We start from the raw sequence: 25,144 nt of genomic DNA on the forward strand, positions 1-25,144 counted from the left end.
AAAGACGGTGGCTTGAATGTGCCCAAGAGGCCGTGAGAAAGAACTCCAGCTGCCAGCAGGAAGGAAAACAAAGTCCAGGGGCTGCAGGGATGGAAAACACCGACGAGACAGCGAAAGGGGGAGCCGAGCCTCGTGTCCCTGGGACCGGGCTGTGTTGGGAACGTTGACGAGACCACAGAAACCGCGTTTGGACTGGCACAGAGGGCACCCAGAGCAGGGTCTCCCTCACCCCGCTGAGGCGCCAGGACTTAAAACCCTCCTGCGAGCTGGAGCAATTTGCAGCGCCGCAGCAGACCTGGCCGACAGCACGTCCCCACCCCGTCTTCGTCTGACACTACCCCCGGGCTTGGCCAGTCTGGGCCGTGCGTGCGTGAGTCTGAAAACGGGTTCGGGCTCGGGGGCCGCTAACGCGTCCTTTCTTCCCCTGAGCGACGTGGGAATGTCCACAGCGCTCTCCGCGGCGAGGAGCTTATTTTATCAAGAACGCTTTCAAATGGAGACCCTCGGTGTGCCCCGTCGCCTCCTCCCCAAAAAAGATCCTGTGGCCACAGCCGGACCAACGGTGGCCTCAGGCAGATTGGTAACGAAAATCTGTCACAAGGGAACTGGGATTGTTTAGTCTGCAGAAGAGCCAGGGGGGATTTGATAGCCGCTTTCAGCTACTTGAAAGGGGGGATCCAGAGAGGATGGAGCTCGGCTGTTCTCAGTGGTGGCAGGTGACAGAACAAGGAGCAATGGACTCAAGTTGCAGTGAGGGAGGTTTAGGTTGGATATTAGGAAACACTATTTCACTACGATGGTGGTGAAGCACTTGAATGGGTTCCCTAGGGAGGTGGTGGAATCTCCTTCCTTAGAGGTTTTTAAGGTCAGGCTTGACAAAGCCCTGGCTGGGATGATTTAGTTGGGTTTGGTCCTGCTTTGAGCAGGGGGTTGGACTAGATCCCTCCTGAGGTCCCTTCCCACCCTGATCTTCTATGATAAGGATGAAAATGACCCCGAGGTACAGAGCATCACACTCACCCAGCATCTCCCCGATGGCCGGCGCCCCCCAGAGGGGACAGGACCCTGCCCCATTCCCTGCCCCCCTAAGAGGGGAGAGGCCCCATCCCATTGCACCGTCGCTCCATGTACAACCCCCTCCACACCTCCTCCGCCCTGTCCAGCGACACCCCGTGCACCATGAAGGCCTCCCCGTACAGACACAGCTCGTCCTTCACGCCGTACACCCGGAATCGGTCATCGTGCCGGTACCGCAACCCGGCGGCCAGCGCCAGGAAGCCCAAGTAGACGTCGTCCAGCGGGAAGACGGGGATGCGCTCGGAGGCCGCGGCCAGGGCCGGGACGCTGGCCCTGGGCATGAGGAACCCGCCCCCGGCGGGGAAGTCGGGGTACGTGTCCTGGGGGAACAGGGCGGAGGAGACGCGATATTTCCCCCCTCTGAACACGACCGCATGGCGCTGGATGTTGCCGTGGATGACATGGGCGGCGTCGGGCGTCTGGTGCAGGTAGGCCACCAGGGCGGGGGGGTTCACAAACTCATCGTCGTCCCCTGCAGGAGGGAAAAGACGCTGGGGAGGGTGCAGCTGGGGGCCAGATGGCCTCGCCAGAGCCAGGGAGAGAACCCAGGAGTCCTGGCTCCCAGCCCCGCCTGCTCCAACCCAACAGCCCCCACTCCCCTCCCGGAGCCAGGGAGAGAACCCAGGAGTCCTGGATCCCAGCCCCACTGCTCTAACCACCAACCCCACTCCCCTCCCAGAGCCGGGGAGAGAACCCAGGAGTCCTGGCTCCCAGACCCCCCCTGCTCTAACCCACCAGCTCCCCTCCCAGAGCCAGGGAGAGAACCCAGGAGTCCTGGCTCCCAGCCCCTGCTCTAACCCACCAGCCCCCACTCCCCTCCCAGAGCCTGGGAGAGAACCCAGGAGTCCTGGCTCCCAGCACCCCCAGCTCTAACCCACCAGCCCCCGCTCCCCTCCCAGAGCCGGGGAGAGAACCCAGGAGCCCTGGCTCCCAGCCCCCCTGCTCTAACCCACCAGCCCCCACTCCCCTCTCAGAGCCGGGGAGAGAACCCAGGAGTCCTGGCTCCCAGCCCCCCCTGCTCTAACCCACCAGCCCCCACTCCTCTCCGAGACCCGGGGCAGGACCCAGGCGTCCGGGCTCACCTTTGAAGATGAAATCCGCCTGCCCGCAGCGCGCCCCCACCCAGCGCAGGAAGCAGCGCTCCTTGAGCGACAGGTTGTGGTGGCTCTCGGCGAAATCCCACAGCACCACGTCCCCGTACAAGCCGCTCTCCCGGCCCAGCAGGGCCATGTGCCGGGGGTCAGGGGACACCCCCACGAGGAACACGGCTCGGACCTGGTAGCCCCCCAGCACCCCAGGCCGGGCCCACGTGCGGCGGGCGGTGGCCCGTCTGGCGCTGGACGCTGGGTGGGATTTCACGGCCAGGAGCAGCAGGGGCGGCCCCGGGGGCCCGGTGCAAACCCCATCCCCTGGGATCAGCTCCCGGCACCGGTAGCTCTGCAGCTGGGGGAACTCGGCCCGGAAGGCGGCGGGATCCAAGCGGAAGGTGAAGGTCCTGTCCGGCAGCTCCACCGCGCCGGGGCCGGGGCCGGGGCCGGGGCCGGCCTGCAGGGTCTCTCTCTGCTTGAGCCTCATGGTGTGAAGGAGCCAAAAAAAAACCCCAATCAGCAAGATCCGGGTGCCCCAGCGCTTCATCTCTGCTCCCCCCGGGGGTTTGCCTGAATGTGAAACAAAGGCCGGTGGAAACTAGCCTGGTGTGTGTTGAACAAACACTGGGGCAGGAGTGAATATGTAACTTAGGAGACCTGGCACCTCCCACGCTCTCCCCCACCACCTGGGAAAAGAATCCAGGAGTCCTGGCTCCCAGCCCCCCCTGCTCTAACCCACCAGCCCCCGCTCCCCTCCCAGAGCCGGGGAGAGAACCCAGGAGTCCTGGCTCCCAGCCCCCCTGCTCTAACCCACCAGCCCCCACTCCCCTCCCAGAGCTGGGGAGAGAACCCAGGAGTCCTGGCTCCCTGACCCGCCCTGGTCTAACCCACCAGCCCCCACTCCCCTCCCAGAGCCGGGGAGAGAACCCAGGAGTCCTGGCTCCCAGCTCCCCCTGCTCTAACCCACCAGCCCCCACTCCCCTCCCAGAGCTGGGGAGAGAACCCAGGAGTCCTGGCTCCCAGCCCCCCCTGCTCTAACCACCAGCCCCCACTCCCCTCCCAGACCCGGGGCAGGACCCAGGCGTCCGGGCTCACCTTTGAAGATGAAATCCGCCTGCCCGCAGTGCGCCCCCACCCAGTGCAGGAAGCAGCGCTCCTTGAGCGACAGGTTGTGGTGGCTCTCGGCGAAATCCCACAGCACCACGTCCCCGAACTCCTGGCTCTCCTCCTGCAGCAGGGCCATGTGCCGGGGCTCGGGGGACACCCCCACGAGGAAGACGGCTCGGACCCGGTAGCCCCCCAGCACCCCAGGCCGGGCCCACGTGCGGCGGGCGGTGGCCCGTCTGGCGCTGGACGCTGGGTGGGATTTCACGGCCAGGAGCAGCAGGGGCGGCCCCGGGGGCCCGGTGCAAACCCCGTCCCCTGGGATCAGCTCCCGGCACCGGTAGCTCTGCAGCTGGGGGAACTCGGCCCGGAAGGCGGCGGGATCCAAGCGGAAGGTGAAGGTCCCGTCGGGCAGCTCCACCGCGCCGGGGCCGGGGCCGGGGGTCCCCTGTGGGGTCTTTCTCTGCTTGAGCCTCATGGTGTGAAGGAGCCAAAAAAAAGCCCCCCCGATCATCAGCATCAGCATCCGGGCGCCGCAGCGCTTCATCGTCCGCTCCCTCGGGGCTCGGCCGAAAGGGGAAGAGATGCGGTTGCGAAAAAGAAACAAACTCACACCATTTATGGGCAGGTCAAGACTTAATGTAGGACCCAGGAGTCCTGGCTCCCAGCCCTCCCTGGCTCTAACCACCAGCCCCCACTCCCCTCCCAGAGCCGGGGAGAGAACCCAGGCGTCCTGGCTCCCAGCCCCCCTGCTCTGACCCACCAGCCCGCACTCCCCTCCCACAGCCGGGAAGAGAACCCAGGAGTCCTGGCTCCCAGCCCCCCCTGCTCTGACCCACCAGCCCCCACTCCCCTCCCAGAGCCCAGGAGAGAACCCAGGAGTCCTGGCTCCCAGCCCCCCCTGCTCTGACCCACCAGCCCCCGCTCCCCTCCCAGAGCCCAGGAGAGAACCCAGGAGTCCTGGCTCCCAGCCCCCCCCATTCCGGACCGCGGGCCAGATGCTTGTCTGGGGGGCTGAAGCAGTCGCCGGGCGGTCGCTTCTCCCGGAGAGCCGAGCCGGTTGCTCCAATGCAGGCGCCCGAATCGCCGTGGTTCTCGGTCGCCAGCCTCCGGGGCCGATTTTCCGACACGGGAGCAGGACTCCGGAGCCCCGTCCCCGACGCTGCCCCCAGCCCAGACCCTGCCCCCCAACTCCCTCCCAGAGCCCCACCCCCACACCCCCTCCTCCTGCCCCAGCCCAGACCCTGCCCCCCAACTCCCTCCCAGAGCCCCACCCCCACACCCCCTCCTCCTGCCCCAGCCCAGACCCCACCCCAACTCCCTCCCAGAGCCCCACCCCACACCCCTCCTCCTGCCCAGCGCAGACCCTGCCCCCCAACTCCCTCCTAGAGCCCGTCCCCCGCACCCCCTCCTCCTGCCCAGCCCTGACCCTGCCCCCCAACTCCCTCCCAGAGCCCGTCCCCCACACCCCCTCCTCCTGCCCCAGCCCCGACCCCCCACCCCTCCAGGCCGGCTCTGAACTTGGAAACTCAGCCAGGCCGAGGAGATCCCCGCGGACGATCAAAAACCGAAGCCTGGGCCGTGTCCCCGAACATCACAACGGCCGCACGGGGTCAGAGCAAAGGTCCGTCTACCCCTGGGTCCCATCTGCTGACAGCGGCCGATGCCGGGTGCCCCGGAGGGAACGAACAGAGCAGGCAATCCCCAAGTGACCCATTGCCAGCTCCGGGCAAACAGAGGCCAGGGACCCCCTCCCTGCCCAGCCTGGCTCATCGCCACTGACGGACCCGTCCTCCGTGAACTTCTTTGACCCCTGGTCTAGTCTTGGCCTTCGCAGCGTCCCCCGGCGAGGAGTTCCCCAGGTTAACAGGGCGTCGGGTGAGGAAATACGTCCTTGGGTTCATTGGAAACCTGCCGCCTTTTGGTTGCATTGGGTGACCTCCTACTCCTTGTGTAAACTACACTCCCCATCCACTCTCTGCACCAGCCCTGAGTTTACCGACCGCTCTCCTACCCCCCCCTTCGCCGCCTCTTTTCCGAGCTGAGGTTCTCGGCTCCTGGGTTCTCTCCCCGGCTCTGGGAGGGGAGTGGGGGCTGGTGGGTTAGAGCTGGGGGGGCTGGGAGCCAGGACTCCTGGGTTCTCTCCCCGGCGCTGGGAGGGCAGTGGGGGCTGGTGGTCAGAGCAGGGGGGGCTGGGAGCCAGGACTCCTGGGTTCTCTCCCCGGCTCTGGGAGGAGTGGGGCTGGGGGTCAGTGCTGGGGGGGCTGGGAGCCAGGACTCCTGGGTTCTCTCCCCGGCTCTGGGAGGGGAGTGGGGGCTGGTGGGTTAGAGCTGGGGGGGCTGGGAGCCAGGACTCCTGGGTTCTTTCCCCAGTGCTGGGAGGGGGGTGGGGGCTGGTGGTTAGAGCAGGGGCTGGGAGCCAGGACTCCTGGGTTCTCTCCCCAGTGCTGGGAGGGGACTGGTGGGTTAGAGCAGAGGGGGTGGGGAGCCAGGACTCCTGGGTTCTCTATTCAGTCTTTGCCTGCGCACAAGTATTTTAACACCTCTCTCTATCTCTGGAATCTGCCTTTCGTTCCCTTGTGGCCAAGGCCCGGGAGGAACTGAAACGGAAGCCCCCGCCCTGATGCTGCTGCCTGAGGGGGGGCGGGGGGGCTGCTTCACCCCGTGAGGGTCAAAGGGTGCAACACCCGCCGGGCTCATTTCACTTCCAGCTGAGGCCCGGGTGGGAGCAGAGATGAAGCGCTGGGGAGCCTGGATCCTGCTGGTCGGGGGGGCGGTAATTTGGCTCCTTCACACCGTGAGGATCAAACTGAGACAGACCCCGCAGGGGATCCCCGGCCCTGGCGCGGTGGAGCTGCCCGACGGGACCTTCACCTTCCGCTTGGATCCCGCCGCCTTCCGGGCCGAGTTGCCCCAGCTGCAGAGCTACCGGTGCCGGGAGCTGATCCCAGGGGACGGGGTTTGCACCGGGCCCCCGGGGCCGCCCCTGCTGCTCCTGGCCGTGAAATCCCACCCAGAGTCCAGCGCCAGACGGGCCACCGCCCGCCGCACGTGGGCCCGGCCTGGGGTGCTGGGGGGCTACCGGGTCCGAGCCGTCTTCCTCGTGGGGGTGTCCCCTGACCCCCGGCACATGGCCCTGCTGGGCCGGGAGAGCGGCTTGTACGGGGACGTGGTGCTGTGGGATTTCGGCGAGAGCCACCACAACCTGTCGCTCAAGGAGCGCTGCTTCCTGCGCTGGGTGGGGGCGCACTGCGGGCAGGCGGATTTCATCTTCAAAGGTGAGCCCGGACGCCTGGGTCCTGCCCCGGGTCTGGGAGGGGAGGGGGGGCGGGTGGGTTAGAGCAGGGGGGGCTGGGAGCCAGGACTCCTGGGTTCTCTCCCCGGCTCTGGGAGGGGAGCGGGGGCTGGTGGTTAGAGCAGGGGGGCTGGGAGCCAGGACTCCTGGGTTCTCTCCCTGGCTCTGGGAGGGGAGTGGGGGCTGGTGGGTTAGAGCGGGGGGGGCTGGGAGCCAGGACTCCTGGGTTCTCTCCCCGGCTCTGGCGAGGCCATCTGGCCCCCAGCTGCACCCTCCCCAGCGTCTTTTCCCTCCTGCAGGGGATGATGACGAGTTTGTGAACCCCCCCGCCCTGGTGGCCTACGTGCGCCAGACGCCTGACGCCGCCCACGTCATCCACGGCTACATCCGCAACCATTCGGCCGTGATGAGAACCACGAAATATCGCGTCTCCTCCGCCCTGTTCCCCCAGGACACGTACCCCGACTTCCCTTCCGGGGGCGGGTTCCTCATGCCCAGGGCCAGCGTCCCGGCCCTGGCCGCGGCCTCCGAGCGCATCCCCGTCTTCCCGCTGGACGACGTCTACTTGGGCTTCCTGGCGCTGGCCGCCGGGCTGCGGTACCGGCACGACGCCCGATTCCGGGTGTACGGCGTGAAGGACGAGCTGTGTCTGTACGGGGAGGCCTTCATGGTGCACGGGGTGTCGCTGGGCAGGGCGGAGGAGGTGTGGAGGGGGTTGTACACGGAGCGACGGTGCAACGGGATGGGGCATCTCCCCTCTTAGGGGGGCAGGGAATGGGGCAGGGGCCTGTCCTCTCTGGGGAGCGCCGGCTCCCACCCGGCTCCAGGGCAGGGACTGGCTGGCTCTAGGGGGGGCGAATTTCGCAGGGGGGCTTTTTCCCAAGTATCTGGATTAAATGTGATTTTTTGTGCCCTACTTTTGATTCATTATTGTCAGGGTTCAGAGTCTGCTGGGGGGTGGGTGTTTGGGGGGGGTGTCTCAAAATTCTGGGAATTAAGCACAGGTCCCCATATCCCCCACTCCCCTGGGTCACCCCAATGCTGGCAAGAAAGATTTTACTACCAGCCATCATTAGGTTTCAGAGTTAACGCCTCCCCAAACTAACAGACTGATCCATGTATGTGGTCAGCGTGACGACAGCTCTGTGCCTCGGTGCGCAACGGCAATGCCAGCAGATGGTGCGGCTGCGCACGTGGCCGAGCGCCTCGACTGGGTGGGACCCACAAAAATGGCTGCCTATGGGAAACGGGCAGGTGGGGAGTCGAGGAGGGCTCCACCGCCAAGCCCCCGACTGCTGTGCAGCTGTGGCAAAGGGAAGCCGAGTCGAGGCAGCAACATGATGCCGTTCACTCTGGTCCCTAATGATGGCTGATTTGAAGTGTCAGGGCACATAAGGAATTTGAGGTATAAAATCCGCCCCCCCCCCGACCCCGTTGCTAAGTGACACACGGTACCCAGCTGGCGTTTACATCCAGGTATTTATTGAAATCGCGTAGGGACCAACAAGGTGAAATATACAAACAGTCGGCGGTGGGGTGAGGTGGGGAATTCGGTGGCGGAGACGCGTATAAAAAACCCGGGGAGGGGTGAGAGGGGCAGTCTGTGGGGAACAGGGCGGGGCTTAAAACGAGGGGGGGGGGCCCGTCTCACTCAGAAGAAATCCACGTCTTCGGGGGCGTCCAGGTCTCTGTACTCGACGATCGCGCGGGGGTCGCCCCGGACCATCCTGGGGGGGGAAGAGACGGAGTGGGTGAGAGCCACGGGCCCGTTCTGCCCCAGAGCCACCCCCCGGCCAGGCCTCTCTCCGACGGGTTCACCGCTCCCCACCTACCTGTTGCGGGGTTTGTTGAGGTAGCCGCCCTGGCCCCGGAAGGTGTCGTAGTTACCGCGGCCGGCGGCGTAGGGGGCGTGAGGGTAGGGGGGGCCGCCTGCGGGGGGGGGGACGACAAACGGACACGCGTCAGCAGAGAAAACTTCTTATCCGGGGACCCCTCGCCCCGCGCTGAGACGCAGCCACCTCTGGGGCGGGGCAGCCGGTTACCCGGGGACCCCTCGCCCGGCGCTGAGATGCAGCCACCTCTGGTGCGGGGCAGCCGGTTACCCGGGGACCCCTCGCCCGGCGCTGAGATGCGGCCACCTCTGGGGCGGGGCGGCCGGTAACCCAGGGACCCCTCGGCCAGCGCCCAGATGCAGCCACCTCTGGGGCGGGGAACCCCTTGCCCAACACTCAATCCCCTACTGAACCCCGCACCCCAACTTACCACCGTATCCCATAATAGGCGGGCGGGGCTGTCCATACGGCATCAGCCCCTGGGGCGTCTGGTGCGGGTAGGGCAGCCCAGGGGTGAGACCTGGAAGGAGGGGAAGAGCAGAGGTGTGAGACACTGGGGTCCCCACCCCTGCTCCCCGCCCAGTGCTGGGGTCAGAACCCAGGAGTCCTGGCTCCAAGCCCCCCCCGCTCTAACCCACCAGACCCACTCCCCTCCCAGCGCCGGGGGGAGAACCCAGGAGTCCTGGCTCCCAGCCCCCCCTGCTCTGTCGGAGCAGGGGAGAGAACCCAGGAGTCCTGGCTCCCAGCCCCACCTGCTCTAACCCACCAGCCCCCACTCCCCTCCCAGAGCCGGGTAGAGAACCCAGGAGTCCTGGCTCCCAGCCCCCCCTGCTCTAACCCACCAGCCCCCATTCCCCTCCCAGAGCCAGGGGGAGAACCCAGGAGTCCTGGCTCCCAGCCCCCCTGCTCTAACCCACCAGACCCACTCCCCTCCCAGCGCCGGGGGGAGAACCCAGGAGTCCTGGCTCCCAGCCCCCCCTTGCTTTCACTCACTACCTCCCCTGGGGGTGGGAGAGGAGAACGCAGCTCCCTGCCCCATACAGAGCAGGGTTCCCGTGTGAGACCCAGGAGGGCAGATGCCCCCCCCCGCCGTCTCCCGGGGGGGCACGTACCCTGCCCGGGCCCGGGCGGCTGGTTGGGTTTCATCTCGGGCAGCGCCGGGCGCTTGGCGTCCATGAGGAAGCTGTTGAAGAAGGACACCTCCTTCTTCACCTCCTCGATCTTCTCGGCGTGCTTGTTGAAGATGTGTTTGCGCACGAACTCGGGGCCCTGCGGGGGGGGGACGACAGGGGTGAGTTGGGGAAACCGAGGCAGGGGAGCCCCTCACCCCCCCCCCCGCCCCACGATCACCCCCCAGGCACCTTGAATTTCTTGCCGCTCAGCGGGCAGAGCCATTTGTCCTTGCCCAGCTCCTGGGTGTTGGCCGTGACGAACTTCTCCACCTCCTGCTCCGGGTCCTTCCTCCCCATCTTCTGCGCCTCCTCGTCCGACAGCGACTCCCGCACGGTGGAGAGCGGGGCCAGCTTCTCCTCGAAGGTCTTCTGCCACTCGGCCACTGCGGGGGGGACCCAGGAGTCCTGAGCGCCGGCCCCCCCCGTGCGGAGCGCCGGCCCCCCGGAGCCGGGGAGAACCCAGGAGTCCTGAGCGCTGACTCCCCCTGTTCTAACCGCTAGTCCCCGCTGCCCTCCCAGAGCCAGGGAGAACCCAGGAGTCCTGAGCGCCAGCCTCCGCTGCCCTCCCGGAGCCAGGAAGAACCCAGGAGTCCTCAGCGCCAGCCCCCCCTGTTCTAACCGCTAGTTCCCGCTGCCCTCCTAGAGCCAGGGAGAACCCAGGAGTCCTGAGCGCTGACTCCCCCCGTTCTAACCGCTAGTCCCCGCTGCCCTCCCAGAGCCAGGGAGAACCCAGGAGTCCTGGCTCCCAGCCCCCCCTGCTCTAACCCACCAGCCCCCACTCCCCTCCCAGAGCCGGGGAGAGAACCCAGGCGTCCTGGCTCCCAGCCCCCCCTGCTCTACCCCACCAGCCCCCCCGCCCCTCCCAGCGCCGGGGAGAGAACCCCGGAGTCCTGGCGCCCGGGCCCCCCTGCTCTAACCCACCAGCCCCACTCCTCCCAGAGCTGGGAGAGAACCCAGGAGTCCTGGCTCCCAGCCCCCTGCTCTAACCCACCAGCCCCACTCCTCCCAGAGCTGGGTAGAGAACCCAGGAGTCCTGGCTCCCAGCCCCCCTGCTCTAACCACCAGCCCCCACTCCCCTCCCAGAGCCGGGGAGAGAACCCAGGAGTCCGGGCTCCCAGCCCCCCCCTTTCCCGGCGGGGGGGAACCCAGGCGTCCGGCGGTACCTTCCCCGTGGCTGACGCGGTTGGGGGGCATGGGCCCCCGCACGTGCAGGATCCCGCAGCGGTTCGGCATCTCGTCCTCGTTGAGATACTCGGAGGTGTTGTAATAATCCACCGAGTGCACGAGCCGCAGGTAGAGCAGCAGCTTGTCCAGCACCTGGGGGCACGGGGGGGTCAGGTCCGGAGCCGGCTCCTGCCCCATTCCCTGCCCCCCATAGCCGTAGGGTGGGAGCCGGCGCCCCCTAGAGGGGACAGGCCCCTGCCCCATTCCCCGCCCCCCTGAGCCAGCCAGTCCCTGCCCTGGGGCCGGGTGGGAGCCGGCGCCCCCCTGATGGGCCAGGCCCCTGCCCCATGCCCCGCCCCCCTCAGCCAGCCAGTCCCTGCCCTGGGGCCGGGTGGGAGCCGGCGCCCTCCAGAGGGGACAGGCCCCTGCCCCATTCCCCGCCCCCCTGAGCCAGCCAGTCCCCGCCCTGGGGCCGGGTGGGAGCCGGCGCGCCCGCGAGGGGACAGGCCCCTGCCCCAGTCCCGCCCCTGAGCCAGCCAGTCCCTGCCCTGGGGCCGGGTGGGAGCCGGCGCCCCCCAGAGGGGACAGGCCCCTGCCCCATTCCCCGCCCCCCAGAGCCCGCCCGTCCCCCCCCGGGGGCCGGGAGCCGACGCCCCTAGAGGACAGGCCCTGCCCCATTCCCTGCCCCGAGCCAGCCAGTCCCGCCCTGGGGCCGGGTGGGAGCCAGCGCCCCTAGAGGACAGGCCCTGCCCCATTCCCGCCCCTGAGCCAGCCAGTCCCCACCCCAGGGCCGGGTGGGGCCGGCGCCCGGAGGACAGGCCCCTGCCCCATTCCCGGCCCCGAGCCAGCCAGTCCCTGCCCTGGGGCCGGGGGGAGCCGGCGCCCCCCAGAGGGGACAGGCCCCAGCCCCCCACCCCGCCCCCCAGAGCCAGCCCGTCCCGGCCCTGGGCCCGGGTGGGCGCCGGCGCCCTGCCCCATTCCCGCCCCTGAGCCAGCCACTCCCGGCCCGGGGCGCGGGGGGGAGCCGGCACCTCCTAGAGGGGACAGGCCCCTGCCCCATTCCCCGCCCCCCTGAGCCAGCCTGTCCCCGCCCTGGGGCCGGGTGGGAGCCGGCGCCCCCCAGAGGGGACAGGCCCCTGCCCCATTACCCGCCCCCCAGAGCCAGCCAGTCCCAGCCCTGGGGCCGGGTGGGAGCCGGCGCCCCCCAGAGGGGACAGGCCCCTGCCCCATTCCCCGCCCCCCTGAGCCAGCCAGTCCCCGCCCTGGGGCCGGGTGGGAGCCGGCGCCCCCTAGAGGGGACAGGCCCCTGCCCCATTCCCCGCCCCCCTGAGCCAGCCAGTCCCTGCCCTGGGGCCGGGTGGGAGCCGGCGCCCCCCAGAGGGGACAGGCCCCTGCCCCGCCCCCCTCACCTTGATGAGCTTCTCGTCTCTCTCCACGTTGATCTCGGCCGGGTTCCCCTCCTTGGGGGGCTCGTCGGCCGCCTCCCCGGCCTTGCCCAGCAGCTCCTCCTCCTCGGCGCTCACCTCCTCGATCAGATAGTCCGTGATGTTCTTCAGGATGGGGTTCTGGGAGGGCAGGCTCTGGGGGGCGGGGGGACGGGACAGCTGAGCCAATGGGGGCCACCCAGGAGCCCGTGGGGCGGGGCCTCCTCTTTAGCCGCCTCCCACGAGCCCGCGGGGCGGGGCCTCCTCTTTAGCCGCCTCCCACGAGCCCGCGGGGCGGGGCCTCCTCTTTAGCCGCCTCCCACGAGCCCGCGGGGCGGGGCCTCCTCTTCAGCCGCCTCCCACGAGCCTCTGGGGCGGGTCTCCCTCTTTAGCCGCCTCCCACGAGCCTCTGGGGCGGGGCTCCCTCTTTAGCCGCCTCCCACGAGCCTCTGGGGCGGGTCTCCCTCTTTAGCCGCCTCCCACGAGCCCGCGGGGCGGGGCCTCCTCTTTAGCCGCCTCCCACGAGCCTCTGGGGCGGGGCCTCCTCTTTAGCCGCCTCCCACGAGCCTCTGGGGCGGGGCCTCCTCTTTAGCCGCCTCCCACGAGCCCGCGGGGCGGGGCCTCCTCTTTAGCCGCCTCCCACGAGCCTCTGGGGCGGGGCCTCCTCTTTAGCCGCCTCCCACGAGCCTCTGGGGCGGGGCTCCCTCTTTAGCCACCTCCCACGAGCCTCTGGGGCGGGGCCTCCTCTTTAGCCGCCTCCCACGAGCCCGCGGGGCGGGGCCTCCTCTTTAGCCGCCTCCCAGGAGCCTCTGGGGCGGGGCCTCCTCTTTAGCCGCCTCCCACGAGCCTCTGGGGCGGGCCTCCTCTTTAGCCACCTCCCACGAGCCTCTGGGGCGGGGCCTCCTCTTTAGCCGCCTCCCACGAGCCCGTGGGGCGGGGCCTCCTCTTTAGCCACCTCCCACGAGCCTGCGGGGTGGGGCTCCCTCTTCAGCCGCCTCCCACGAGCCTCTGGGGCGGGGCCTCCTCTTTAGCCGCCTCCCACGAGCCCGCGGGGCGGGGCCTCCTCTTTAGCCACCTCCCACGAGCCTGCGGGGCGGGGCTCCCTCTTCAGCCGCCTCCCACGAGCCCGCGGGGCCATCTGGGAAGGGGGGGGATAGACAGTCCCCGTGGCCGTAGGTCACGCCCCAGAATCCTTTGCAGGGTCTCCATGGGATGCCGCGGTGAGGGGGAAGGATGGTGGGAAGCCGTGGGGCAGAGGCCGTGACCCCCCCCCTCCTCCCCCCGGGGACTGACCGAGACCTGGGGGGCCTCGCGGGGCTCCCCCGCCCCCCACAGCTGGGTGCGGTCGTCCAGGGTGTGGATGAGCTTGGCCGCCAGCTTGATGTCGTTGCGGACGATCTGCTTGTGCTGCGTGATCCCGTTGATGTTGCGGACGCGGCGGGTCAGGTCGCGGTTCACGCCGGGGCTCAGCTCGCACTCCCGCAGCTGGGGGGGGAGGGGGGGGGAGACACGGACTGAGCCGAGACGCGCCCACCTCTGGGGCGGGGCGGCCGGTTACCCAGGGACCCCTCGCCCGGCGCTGAGATGCGGCCACCTCTGGGGCGGGGCGGCCGGTTACCCGGGGACCCCTCGCCCGGCACTGAGATGCAGCCACCTCTGGGGCGGGGCGGCCGGTTACCCGGGGACCCCTCACCCGGCGCTGAGATGCAGCCACCTCTGGGGCGGGGCGGCCGGTTACCCGGGGACCCCTCGCCCGGTGCTGAGATGCAGCCACCTCTGGGGCGGGGCGGCCGGTGACCCAGGGACCCCTCGCCCGGCGCTGAGATGCGCCCACCTCTGGGGCGGCCGGTTACCCAGGGACCTCGCCCGGCGCTGAGATGCAGCCACCTCTGGGGCGGGCGGCCGGTTACCCAGGGACCTCGCCCGGCGCTGAGATGCAGCCACCTCTGGGACGGGCGGCCGGTTACCAGGGACCCCTCGCCTGGTGCTGAGATGCGCCCACCTCTGGGGCGGGGCGGCCGGTTACCCAGGGACCCCTCGCCCGGCGCTGAGATGCAGCCACCTCTGGGGCGGGGCGGCCAGTTACCCAGGGACCCCTCGCCCGGCGCTGAGATGCAGCCACCTCTGGGGCGGGGCGGCCGGTTACCCAGGGACCCCTCGCCCAGCGCTGAGATGCGCCCACCTCTGGGGCGGGACCCCTCGCCGCGCTGAGATGCCCCCACCTCTGGGGCGGGCGGGGACCCCTCGCCCGGCGCTGAGATGCCCCCACCTCTGGGGCGGGCGGTTGCCCGGGACCTCGCCCGGCGCTGAGATGCGCCCACCTCTGGGGCGGGCGGCCGGTTACCCGGGACCCTCGCCTGGTGCTGAGATGCAGCCACCTCTGGGGCGGGGCGGCCGGTTACCCGGGGACCCCTCGCCCGGCGCTGAGATGCAGCCACCTCTGGGGCGGGGCGGCCAGTGACCCAGGGACCCCTCGCCCGGCGCTGAGATGCGCCCACCTCTGGGGTGGGGCGGCCGGTGACCCAGGGACAGACAGCGCCCCCCCAATCTCCCCTCGGGGCGCAGCCCCCGGCCCCCCCGGGCCGCGGCCTTACCCGGATGTTCTGGAGGCTCCAGCAGATCTCCTTGATGTTCACACTCCGGTTGAAGGTCACCCAGCCCCTGCGGAAAAACCTGCAGACGCCCGGCGTTAGCGCCCGGGCACAAGGACCCCCCCTGCCCCCCCCCGGCGGACGGCACCTACCTCCTCTCGGGCTGGGGGTCGGACAGGGCCACGCGCATGAAGCCGGGGTACCGCTTGCAGAGCTGGGGGGACGGAGACGGGGGGGGTTAGGAAGGGTGCTGGGTCTGTGCCCCCCCCCCCGAATGGCAGCCCCCCCGGCTCACCGCCACGATCTCGGCCTGGGAGATGTTGGGCGCGATGTTGCGCATGAAGAGGGAGCAGGTCTTGTGGAGGGGGCGGGGTTTGCACTCCCCCCCCTCCTTCTCCTTGGCCTTCGGCGCCGCCGCCGCCTCGTCCTCCTCCTCCTTCGCCGCCTTCTCCTCCTTGGGCTTCTCCGCTGCACCCCACGCCGCAGAGTCAGGGGGTGTCCGGCTCCCTGCCCCCCAGCCAGACAGTCCCTGCCCCATAGCCCGATCCCTGCTCCCCCAGCCAGCCAGTCCCTGCCCCATAGCCCGATCCCTGCCCCCCCAGCCAGCCAGTCCCTGCCCCATAGCCCGATCCCCGCCCCCCCAGCCAGCCAGTCCCTGCCCCATAGCCTGATCCCTGCCCCCCCAGCCAGCCAGTCCCTGCCCCATAGCCCGATCCCTGCCCCCAGCCAGCCAGGCCCTGCCCCATAGCCCGATCCCTGCCCCCCCAGCCAGCCAGTCCCTGCCCCATAGCCCGATCCCTGCTCCCCCAGCCAGCCAGTCCCTGCCCCATAGCCCGATCCCTGCCCCCCCAGCCAGCCAGTCCCTGCCCCATAGCCCGTTCCCTGCCCCCCCAGCCAGCCAGTCCCTGCCCCATAGCCCGATCCCTGCCCCCGCGAGCCAGCCAGTCCCTGCCCCATAGCCCGCTCCCTGCCCCCAGCCAGCCAGTCCCAGCCCCATAGCCCGTTCCTGCCCCGAGCGAGCCAGTCCCCGCCCTGGGGCCGGGTGGGAGCCAGCGCCCCCCAGTGGGGACAGGCCCCTGCCCCACTCCCCCCCCCCCCCCTGAGCCAGCCAGTCCCTGCCCTGGGGCCGGGTGGGAGCCGGCGCCCCCTAGAGGGGACAGGCCCCTGCCCCATTCCCCATCCCCCAGCCAGCCAGTCCCCGCCCTGGGGCTGGAGGGGAGCCGGCGCCCCCAAGAGGGACAGGCCCCTGCCCCATTCCCCGCCCCCCTGAGCCAGCCAGTCCCTGCCCTGGGGCCGGGTGGGAGCCGGCGCCCCCCAGGGGGGACAGGCCCCTGCGTCTCTCACCCTCCTTGTCCTCGGCACGGCCGCTCTCGGACTCGCTCTCGGACTCGGAGACGCTCCCCTCGTCGTAGCTGTCGTCCCCACTGCGCTTCCGCTTGCGCTTCTTGCTGGCCTGAGAGGGGAAGGGGGCGCCCGGTGAGCAGGAAAGGGGCGGAGCCTATGGACAGGGGGCGGAGCCTGCAGAAAGGGGCGGAGCCTGCAGAAAGGGGCGGAGCACAGGGCAGGCAGGGACTGGCATGGGGTGGGGCTCCAGGACCCACCTTTTTGGGCTCTTTCTCTGCTTCTTCCTCCTTCTCCGGCTTCTCCTCTTCCTCCTCCTCGGACTTCTTGGCTTTCTCCTCCACCGGCTCGTCGCCGTCAGCCTGGGGGAGCGGGGGGCACCCGTCAGAGACCCTGCACCGCCCCCCAACAAGCCGGCCCTCCACCCCGAGGGACCCCGCCTGCCTCCCCCGCAAGGTGCCGGGATCACGGCTGGCTACCCAGCCCCTTCGGATAGCGCCCAGCACCCTGGCGCCTGGGCGAGCGGGCCCGGTGGGGAAACCGAGGCACGGCGGCGCCGGGAGGCGGCGGCGCCCCCCCCTGACCTTTTTGCCTTCCTCCTTCTTGTCCTCTTTGTCCGAGCCCTTGCGGTCGGCGTCGGACAGCCGGGCCTCGTCCTTCTTCCCCGCCTCGGCCTTGTCCTGCCTCTCCTCCTCCTCCTCCTGATCCAGGATCTTCAGGTCGTTCTCGGTGCCTCCCTCCATCTTGATAACGGCTGGAGGAGGAGGAGAAAAAAAATGGGCGCGGCTCAGTCTGGGGTCGTCGGCGCGGCCGAGCCCCCTGCTCCGCCGCGGCCGAGCCCCCTGCTCCGCCGCGGCCGAGCTGCTTCCCAATAAGAGAAAAGAAACAGCGGATAAAAGACCTACTACTGCTGCCGCCGGGGGAGGATCTCCCTTCAGCTCCAGCGGTAGGAGGCGCCCGTCTTTGGCCTCCAAGGTTGGGTGTTTCCAGCCCTTTCGGCTCCAGGGTCTCTGGAGCCGAACGATGTGGGTTTCGGGCCCCCCCCCCCGATACCGTCGAAACCAACGCCCGCCCCGTTCCGGGCCCCCCCTTACCGGCGTCCAGCATCTTCACGATGGCGGGGGCCTTGTCGATGTCCAGCTGCAAGTTCTCGAACCAGCCGTTGTCCATGAGGTAGAGGAAGACCCGGAGCCGGTTCTGCAGGGCGCCGTGGGCCTCCTGTTTCCTCCTCCCCGCTTCGTCCGGGTGGTACTTGGAGCGAAACCTTCGAGCCGGCAGGGAAGGGCGGGCGGGGGGGGGGGGAAAGGCAGACGAGGAAAGATCAGAACGGGGCGCGGGGAGGGAAGACGCTTAGCTCGGGCCTCTAAAAAGGAACTGCACATGCAGGTTGCATTGGAAAAAATTCGGGGCGGGGAGGAAGCCAGGGATGAGCCCCCCCCACCCCGCCCCTGGATCTTATTTATTGACGATTCGCGCCGGACACTGGGGAGGAAACAATCATTTCGCCACATCGGGTTCGCTACCGGGCAGGTTCGACCCTCTCAGAGCAGTGCCTGGGGGGGGACGCCGTTCGAATTGGATCCTCGCTCGGATTGCGCAGAGGCAAGGGAGCCGAGGGGGGGGGGGGAATCGGGGCGGACTGAGGGTTCAGATGCCTGGGGTCGCTCCCCAGCACTGGGAGGGGAGCCAGGACTCCTGGGTTCTCCCCGCTGCTGTTCAGACGGGGAGCTCTGTGTGTGTGTCTGTCGGGATCAATCAACCATCGCTCTGCGGGGCAGAATGAGGGGGCAGATCCCTCCCCGGACGCCTGGGACCCGGACCCCCGGGTTCTGCTCTTCGCTCTACGTCTAAGTCTCACGCCAATCGCTTCCCCTAGCCCGTGGCTAGCTGGAGGGCGCGGTCTTTGGGGTCTCCACACGCCTTGAACTAAACCAAGATTCGGGGCTGGAATTTCAGTTTTCGCCCCGGTTTTCAAAGGGCGGGGGGGTGGCAATCGAGACCCCCCCGCCCCCGTTCCCACCTCGGAAGGAGGAGGGAAGGCAGAGCCGATTGTTTTCTCGCACTGTGTTGGCCGGTTAGTTGGTTTTGTTTTTTTTTAAAAGAGCTGAGGTCCGATCGAATAAGACAGAACGTGTGTCATACATACACTCAGGATCAACTCCAGCTTTTTCCGACGGGCGCCTGAGAAATTCCTTCGGTGGTTTGTTTTTTTTTTTGTTTTTTTTTAAACCACTGGGCGCTTTATTTTGGCTACGGAGTGGCGGGCCCTCGTTCTCTCTCGCCGGGCGGTTTTAGTGGCAACCGAAAACAAAACAAACGGAAAAAAAAAAAACTCCCGGGTCGGGTGGGTTTGCTTTGTTTCCCCCGCGGCTGGCTGTCTGAGTCCTGACCACTGTACATTCAGCTAGGCACTGCATTGTGCGCAGTGCTCGGCCCTGGCTATCTAGCTAAAAACAAAAAAATCACGGGCGAGAGAGAGGAGCCGGAACAAAAAAAAAAAACCAAAAAAAATCAAGAGAGATTTAGATTCTCCAGGCTGACGGCAAAAGTGACTTCAGAGTTTGAATTCTCTTGATTCTGGCACTTGGGAGGAGGGGAGAAAAGGGTCAGTTAACAGTTATCAGCCCCACACACGCACACCCCCTCCGCGCCCCCCCCCCCCAAAAAAGAAAGAAATTAAGAGACGCGTGTAGGCTGGGACCCAAGAACCACACGCAGAAGTCGCCACACAGACAACGCTCCTACATCCACCGCGGGGTCGGTAAAGCTGGTTTGTCGGCAGGGGAAACTGAGGCATGGTGCATTATGCCCTCGCTCTGGAAGGGATGTGGGAGCTTAGAACGGGGGGGGCTGGGAGCCAGGGCTCCTGGGTTCTCTCCCCGGCTCTGGGAGGGGTGTGGGGGGTGGTGGGTTAGAGCAGCGGGGGGCTGGGAGCCAGGACTCCTGGGTTCTCTCCCGGCTCTGGGAGGAGTGGGGGCTGGTGGGTAAGTGCAGGGGGGCTGGGGGCCCAGACTCCTGGGTTCTCTCCCGGCTCTGGGAGGGGAGTGGGGCCGGTGGGTTAGAGCAGGGGGCTGGGAGCCAGGACTCCTGGGTTCTCTCCCCGGCTCTGGGAGGGGAGCGGGGGCTGGTGGGTTAGAGCAGGGGGGGCCGGGAGCCAGGACTCCTGGGTTCTCTCCCCAGCTCTGGGAGGGCAGTGGGGGCTGGTGGGTTAGAGCAGGGGGGCTGGGGGCCCGGACTCCTGGGTTCTCTCCCCGGCTCTGGGAGGGGAGTGGGGGCCGGTGGGTTAGAGCAGGCGGGCTGGGAGCCAGGACTCCTGGGTTCTCTCCCGGGCCCTGGGAGGGGAGTGGGGGCTGAGAGGTAGTGTGTCTAGTGGCAAGAAGTCAGGGTGCCTGGGATCTATACCCGGCTCAGATACGTGGCTCTGGGCAAACCATGTCTCGCCGTGCCTCAGTTTCCCCTCCCGCCCGGTTGCCTATCTGGACTGGAAACGTTGGGACAGGGCCTGTGGCTTGCTGGTGCCTGGCACAAGGTCCCTCCCCCCTCCCCCCCGATCTCAGCGGGGCCTTGTCATCGGTCGTTCTCTGATGCGGCCAGCACCACGGGACCCCCAATCTCCTTGCTCTCGGGCTTCTAGCCGCCGCTGTCACACGTCCAACAAACCCTGCCTGTTTTACAGAGGGGGAAACCGAGGCAGGAGGAGCCACTCGGCAGAATCGAGAGGGCTGGCTCCTTACCCCCCCCCCGTTCTCTCCGCGCTCGCCTGCTCTGGGCCAATCCCAATCAGGCGCCCGCAAGGCCAACGCCCGCTCCGGCGCGGGCACCGAGCGCCGGGGAGATGGGGGGCCAGGATCAGCTCACGGGGAGCTCCCAGCCTGCGGAGACGGGGGGGGGGGTCTCTTCGCTCGAACGAACGAGGCCTAAACCGACCCCCCCACAAGCCCTTTTCCGGGGGGAAACCACGGGAGAGATCGGACCCCCCCAGACCTCTCGGGAACTGGCGCGGGCCCGGAGCTGGGCTCGGGGGGGGAATAGCTAAGACAGAAGAGGCGAGGAATGTGGCCGCGGGGTCAGCCGCACCCGGCCAGCCTGCGTTGTACGGCAGGGGATCGGAACCGCCGGCCCGTGGGCAGCCGCCGCCCCGGCTCCCCTCCGCTGGAGCAGAACCGCCTGGCCGACTCCCCGCAACCGGATCAGAACGGCACCCCCCCCACCTCCTCGCGGCGCTGGATCGGAACGCGCGGCCTGCGAATTCCAGCCTCCTCGGCCCCCAATCCCGCCCACGCCCCAGACCTCACACACGCACACGGGGGGGAGGGGGAAGCCGGGGGGGGCCGCGCCCCGAGGCGGACGTACCACTCCTCGTCCTTGTGCGCCAGGAAGAAGTCCTGCATCTGCTGGCGCCGGAAATCCAGCTTGTAGTCGTTGTAGCGCTTGACGGCCTCCGTCTCGTCCACCGAGTCGTCCAGGGACAGCAGGAACTCCTTGAAGTTCTTCATCACGGGCGGGGCCATGCCGACGTCCACCTCCGCGATGTTGCCCAGTCTGCTTCGGGGGGGGCGCGAGACCATCAGCGGGCACAGGGGAAGCTGAGGTGGGGGAGGCGGGTCGGGAGGTGGGGTCTTTACCTGGCTTGGATGGGCAGGAGATGGTGCTGCTGCATGACGTGCATGTCGGGGTGCGCCCAGGGCTGGGGGGGCCCGTAGGTGGGGCCGGCGGTCGCCCCGCTGTACGGCATCTCGTACCCGCTGTGGTAGGGGTCGGCGCTGTGCTCATCCCTGTGGGGGTGGATAGGTGAGAGGTCAAAATCGCTTTGGGCGAGGCTGGGGGTCTGCTAGAAAGTCCTGGGGGGGGGGGGTTCAATTAGTTCGTTTATCGGGTGAGGTCACGATTAACTAACGCGTCCCGTGTAATCATCACAGGCTGGCTACAGTTCAGCTGCAGGATGACAGACGATGAGTAACTGGAAGGGACACGACGGAGGTGGATAAAATCGGGACCGACGCGGCGAACGCAAACAAGGACGCGTGGTTTCCTCCTTCTCCTAACGCACCAACTAGGGGTCACCCCATGAAACGAAGAGGCAGCGGGTTGGAAAGAAACCAAAGGGCGGATTTCTTCACGCAGAACGCACCGGCAACCCGGGGAACTCCTCGCCAGAGGACGCCGCGAAGGCCAAGGCCAGACCAGGGGCACGCAGAGGTCTTCCAGGGGGTCCATCCACGGGGGTCGGCAACCGGCCAAAGGCGGCCCAGGGGCTGATTTTTTAGTGGCACACTTCTGCCAGCCGGGGTCCTGGCCACCGGCCCCGCGGCTGGAACCCCAGAGTGGCAGGGGGCTGAGCGGGGCCAGCACCGCGGCTGGCAGGGGCTAAGCGGTCTGGGGTTCCGCCTGCCGCCAGCGCTGCCGGTCTGGCACGCGAAACCTTTTACTGCCACGCAAAACCCATAAATTAACCCAGACTCGGCCCACCCCTTCTCACGGGTCGCCGACCCCCCGCTTCCGATATTTGCCTAGTTTAAAAGAAGACATAAAAAGCCCCGGCGAAGCCAGTACAAACTGAGATTTCCTACAGATGGGGTGATTTGTCGATACAGCTCCATAGACTATACGCTGAAGGGAAGTCCGGTATTTAAATTCCAATTGATTCATTTTATAATTATACGGTAACAACGAGTGAGGTTTTAAAGTGAGGTGTAACTTGGGGGGTACCCGAGAGAAATCAGACTCCTGAAAGGGGGAGGGCAGTCTGGGAAGGTCGCAAGCCACCGATACAAGTGACCAACGAATGCCCCAGGATTACAAGGAAAACGTGTACTGGGAAAAATTGACCGTAAGGTTGATTTTGGATGCCAAGACGCCCGGTAGTCACATTTTAACCGACGTGCGTAAATACCAGTGAGACTCAAAAACTATAACCCTATGAAAAAGGGGGGCACCCCAATATTCTTGGGGGATACTACAAAGAAGGAAAAAAACGTCGCCGCTTCGAACGTGAACCCTTGCAGAGAAGGAGGAGGGTGACGGAGGGCCCGTCTTATGAGGGGAGACGGGATGCATCAGGCGAGGTATTTCCAGCCGAGATAAGGGGTGTTAGTGCCATTGTACGAGGCACTGGGGAGACCTCGTCTGGAATCCTGTGTGCAGATCTGGTCTCCCGTGTTTAAGAAGGATGAATTCAAACGGGAACAGGTACAGAGACGGGCTACCAGGACGATGCGAGGACTGGAAAACCTGCCTTATGAAAGGAGACTCAGAGCTCGGCTCGTTTAGCCGAACCAAGAGAAGGTCGAGGGGGATATGATTGCTCTCGATAAATAGATCAGAGGAATAAATATCAGGGAGGGAGAGGAATTATTTAAGCTCAGCGCCAATGTGGACACAAGAACAAATGGGTATAAACTGGACACTAGGAAGTTTAGACTTGAAATTAGACGAAGGTTTCTGACCATCAGAGGAGTGAAGTTCTGGAACAGCCTCCCAAGGGGAGCAGTGGGGGCAGAAGACGTATCTGGCTTAAAGACTGAGCTTGATAAGTTTATGGAGGGGATGGTAGGATGGGATAGCCTAATTTTGGCAATTAATTGGTCTTTGATTATTAGCAGTAAATATGCCCAGTGGTCTGTGATGGGATGTTAGGTGGGATCTGAGTTACCACAGAGAATTCTTTCCTGGGTGCTGGCTGGTGAGTCTTGCCCACATGCTCAGGGTTTAGCCGATCCCCATATTTGGGGTCGGGAAGGAATTTGCCTCCAGGGCAGGTTGGCAGAGGCCCTGGGGGTTTTTCGCCTTCCTCTGCAGAGTGGGGCACAGGTCACTGGCTGGAGGATTCTCTGCAGCTTGGGGTCTTTGAACCCCAATTTGAGGACTTCAATAACTCAGACATAGATCAGGGGTTTGTTACAGGAGTGGGTGGGTGAGAGTCTGTGGCCTGCGTTATACAGGGGGTTGGACTAGATGATCATAACGGGCCCTTCTGACCTTTAAGTCTAGGAATCTGACTCGTTATGCTCACAAACTGAGCGGGGGCTGCTCGCTTTCTGGGAATACGTCACGGCAGGCGAAGAGCTACTGGAGCTTGGGTTAGTGGGGGGCTGGACGGGTGCCTTTATGTTCCCAATGCTCATGTGTCAGGGCTGCGGCCAGCCAGTGTCCGAGGTCAGGAAGGGTTTTTTTTAAAAATAAAACCTCAATGTGTTCAGGGAGGTTATTTTTAAATTTCCTTCTTCCTTCTCTTGGGTACTGGGCTGGCTGGTTCTTGCTCATACGCTGGACCTTGGGGAGGGTTTCTCCTTGCTCTGCAGTATGGGGCACAGGACACTTGCTAGGGTTATCTGGGTCCCTGTCCCTCGGGCACCTTGCCCCACCTACTCTCCGCCTGGGGCGCGTAACAGTCTAGCTTCCTTCGGCCCTGCTCCAGCCGCGGCCCGTGCGCCCGCCAGGTCGGACCCGCCTGGGCCTGCACGGGGTCACTCACCAGTCCCGGCGCATGCGCTTCTGGGGCGGGCTGAGCTCGTGCCGGGGGGGCGAGAAACGCTCCCGGCGGTTGCGGTCGTAGTCCCGGTACTCGCCCCGGCTCCGGCGCTCCCGGCCGCGGTCCCATTCCCTGCGGGGGGGGGGAGACAGACCGATCACACCCTGATGTATCCCTGCACCAGGGGACAACTACACCCCCTTCCCCCCCACCCCTGATACACGTCTCTGCCCGGGGGGGGCAGCCGCACCCCCTGCCCCCCCCCCGATACACATCTCTGCCCGGGGGGGGCAGCTGCATCCCCCCCCGATACACGTCTCTGCCCGGGGCAGCCGCACCTCCCCGATACACGCGTCTCTGCCGGGAGCCGCTCCCCTGCCCCCGATACACGTCTCTGCCCCGCCCCCGCACCCACCGGTCGCGCCCGTCGTCTCGCCGCCGCTCGTCGCGCTCCCGGGATCGCTCGTAGTCGCTGCGCTCGCGCCGGAACGTGACGCGCCGCCGCCGGTCGTACTCGTCATCGCTGTCCCCCATGGGGGCTGCGGGGCGGGGTGAGAGACCCGGGAAATCCTGGCCCTGCCCCGGGCAGGCCCCGAGCCTGGCTCCGCCCCGGCCCGGTCCCGCCCCGAACCTGGCCCCGCCCCGGCTCCGCCCCGAACCCGGCTCCGCCCGGCCCCGGCCCACCCCGAGCCCGGCCCTGCCCCGGCCCGGCCCCGCCCCGGCCCCGGCCCACCCCGAGCCTGGCCCCGCCCCCGGCCCGGCCCCGCCCCCGAACCTGGCCCCGCCCCCGGCTCACCCCGAGCCTGGCTCCGCCCCGAGCCGGCCCCGCCCCGAACCTGGCCCCGCCCCGGCTCACCCCGAGCCTGGCTCCGCCCCGACTCACCCCGGCCCCGGCCCGGCCCCGGCCCTGCTCAGCCCCGGCCCCGGGTCTCACTCTCGGCCCCGCGCTGCTGCTGCTGCTGCCGCCTCCGGCTCCGGCTCCTTCTGCCGCACGCGCGCGCGCCCCGCCAAGTGCCCGGATGCAGGAGGCGGAAGCGGAAGCGGGAGGCACCGGAAGCGGCCGCGCCGCCGCCGCCGCGACTCTATGGTGCCGCCCAGCCGCGCTCCGGGAAGGAACCGCCCCCTCTCTGGCGCCGGGGCGGGGGCAGGGCCGGGCGCTCTCTCTAGGGCGGGAGGACTCTGTGGTGCTGGGGGGGGGGACACGCGCTCTAGGAATGCGCGACTCTATGGTAAAGCAGGCGGCAGGAGAGACGCTCTAGGCCGCGGGTGCAGCCCCCTCTATGGTGCAGGCGAGGGAGACACTCTAGGGCAGCTGTTCTCCGCTCTATGATACGGGGTGAAGGCGGAGGCGTTCTACGGAAGCGGTCTCGCTGGTGCGGGAGGCAGGGACGCTCTAGGTCGGGAGAACTCTATGGTGAGAGAAGCCAGGACGCTCTAGGTCGGGAGAACTCTATGGTGCGGGAGGCCGGGACGCTCTAGGTCGGGAGAACTCTATGGTGCGGGAGGCAGAGACGCTCTAGGTCGGGAGAACTCTATGGTGCGGGAGGCAGAGACGCTCTAGGTCGGGAGAACTCTATGGTGCGGG

General features: G+C 67.4%; 4 protein-coding genes across 4 annotated transcripts; 1 reads left to right on the forward strand and 3 right to left on the reverse strand.

Moving 5' to 3' along the window:
* Window positions 1–1,045: 1,045 nt before the first annotated feature.
* Window positions 1,046–2,712, reverse strand: LOC120381776 (UDP-GlcNAc:betaGal beta-1,3-N-acetylglucosaminyltransferase 9-like). The gene is made up of 2 exons (XM_039499904.1): window positions 2,160–2,712; window positions 1,046–1,549 (listed from the first exon to the last, which is right to left on the reverse strand). The coding sequence occupies exons 1-2, from the start codon at window positions 2,710–2,712 to the stop codon at window positions 1,086–1,088; spliced, it is 1,017 nt and encodes a 338-aa protein (XP_039355838.1). The 3' UTR covers window positions 1,046–1,085.
* A 101-nt stretch (window positions 2,713–2,813) lies between these two features.
* Window positions 2,814–3,891, reverse strand: LOC120381519 (UDP-GlcNAc:betaGal beta-1,3-N-acetylglucosaminyltransferase 9-like). The gene is made up of 2 exons (XM_039499697.1): window positions 3,261–3,891; window positions 2,814–2,851 (listed from the first exon to the last, which is right to left on the reverse strand). Exons 1-2 carry the CDS (start codon window positions 3,814–3,816, stop codon window positions 2,814–2,816), a joined length of 594 nt encoding a protein of 197 aa, XP_039355631.1. The 5' UTR covers window positions 3,817–3,891.
* A 2,106-nt stretch (window positions 3,892–5,997) lies between these two features.
* Window positions 5,998–7,343, forward strand: LOC120381778 (UDP-GlcNAc:betaGal beta-1,3-N-acetylglucosaminyltransferase 9-like). Its single transcript, XM_039499905.1, has 2 exons — window positions 5,998–6,547; window positions 6,864–7,343. The coding sequence occupies exons 1-2, from the start codon at window positions 6,004–6,006 to the stop codon at window positions 7,325–7,327; spliced, it is 1,008 nt and encodes a 335-aa protein (XP_039355839.1). The 5' UTR covers window positions 5,998–6,003; the 3' UTR covers window positions 7,328–7,343.
* Window positions 7,344–8,026: 683 nt separating this feature from the next.
* Window positions 8,027–24,100, reverse strand: SRRT (serrate, RNA effector molecule). Its single transcript, XM_039499930.1, has 19 exons — window positions 23,975–24,100; window positions 23,563–23,691; window positions 20,714–20,863; window positions 20,442–20,630; window positions 17,183–17,352; window positions 16,673–16,842; window positions 16,349–16,450; window positions 16,092–16,200; window positions 15,043–15,215; window positions 14,900–14,961; window positions 14,751–14,829; window positions 13,450–13,641; window positions 12,142–12,312; window positions 10,732–10,885; window positions 9,758–9,951; window positions 9,509–9,665; window positions 8,827–8,916; window positions 8,397–8,493; window positions 8,027–8,291 (listed from the first exon to the last, which is right to left on the reverse strand). Exons 1-19 carry the CDS (start codon window positions 24,091–24,093, stop codon window positions 8,216–8,218), a joined length of 2,583 nt encoding a protein of 860 aa, XP_039355864.1. The 5' UTR covers window positions 24,094–24,100; the 3' UTR covers window positions 8,027–8,215.
* Between the last annotated feature and the right edge of the window lie 1,044 nt (window positions 24,101–25,144).

This window comes from Mauremys reevesii, linkage group 14 (assembly GCF_016161935.1).
Source record: "Mauremys reevesii isolate NIE-2019 linkage group 14, ASM1616193v1, whole genome shotgun sequence".
In the NCBI taxonomy this organism is placed as follows: domain Eukaryota; kingdom Metazoa; phylum Chordata; order Testudines; family Geoemydidae; genus Mauremys; species Mauremys reevesii.

Excerpts from the sequence above, each read along its gene's own strand:
- LOC120381776 (XM_039499904.1), bottom strand. The coding sequence starts at position 2,712 with ATGAAGCGCTGGGGCACCCGGATCTTGCTGATTGGGGTTTTTTTTTGG. Across the intron at positions 1,550-2,159 it reads GGCGGATTTCATCTTCAAAG|GGGACGACGATGAGTTTGTG; the intron begins GTGAGCCCGGAC and ends TCCCTCCTGCAG.
- LOC120381519 (XM_039499697.1), bottom strand. The coding sequence starts at position 3,816 with ATGAAGCGCTGCGGCGCCCGGATGCTGATGCTGATGATCGGGGGGGCT. Across the intron at positions 2,852-3,260 it reads GGCGGATTTCATCTTCAAAG|GTGGTGGGGGAGAGCGTGGG; the intron begins GTGAGCCCGGAC and ends TTCTTTTCCCAG.
- LOC120381778 (XM_039499905.1), top strand. The coding sequence starts at position 6,004 with ATGAAGCGCTGGGGAGCCTGGATCCTGCTGGTCGGGGGGGCGGTAATT. Across the intron at positions 6,548-6,863 it reads GGCGGATTTCATCTTCAAAG|GGGATGATGACGAGTTTGTG; the intron begins GTGAGCCCGGAC and ends TCCCTCCTGCAG.
- SRRT (XM_039499930.1), bottom strand. The coding sequence starts at position 24,093 with ATGGGGGACAGCGATGACGAGTACGACCGGCGGCGGCGCGTCACGTTC. Across the intron at positions 16,201-16,348 it reads CAGAGAAAGAGCCCAAAAAG|GCCAGCAAGAAGCGCAAGCG; the intron begins GTGGGTCCTGGA and ends TTCCCCTCTCAG. Across the intron at positions 10,886-12,141 it reads GAGACGAGAAGCTCATCAAG|GTGCTGGACAAGCTGCTGCT; the intron begins GTGAGGGGGGCG and ends CCGTGCCCCCAG.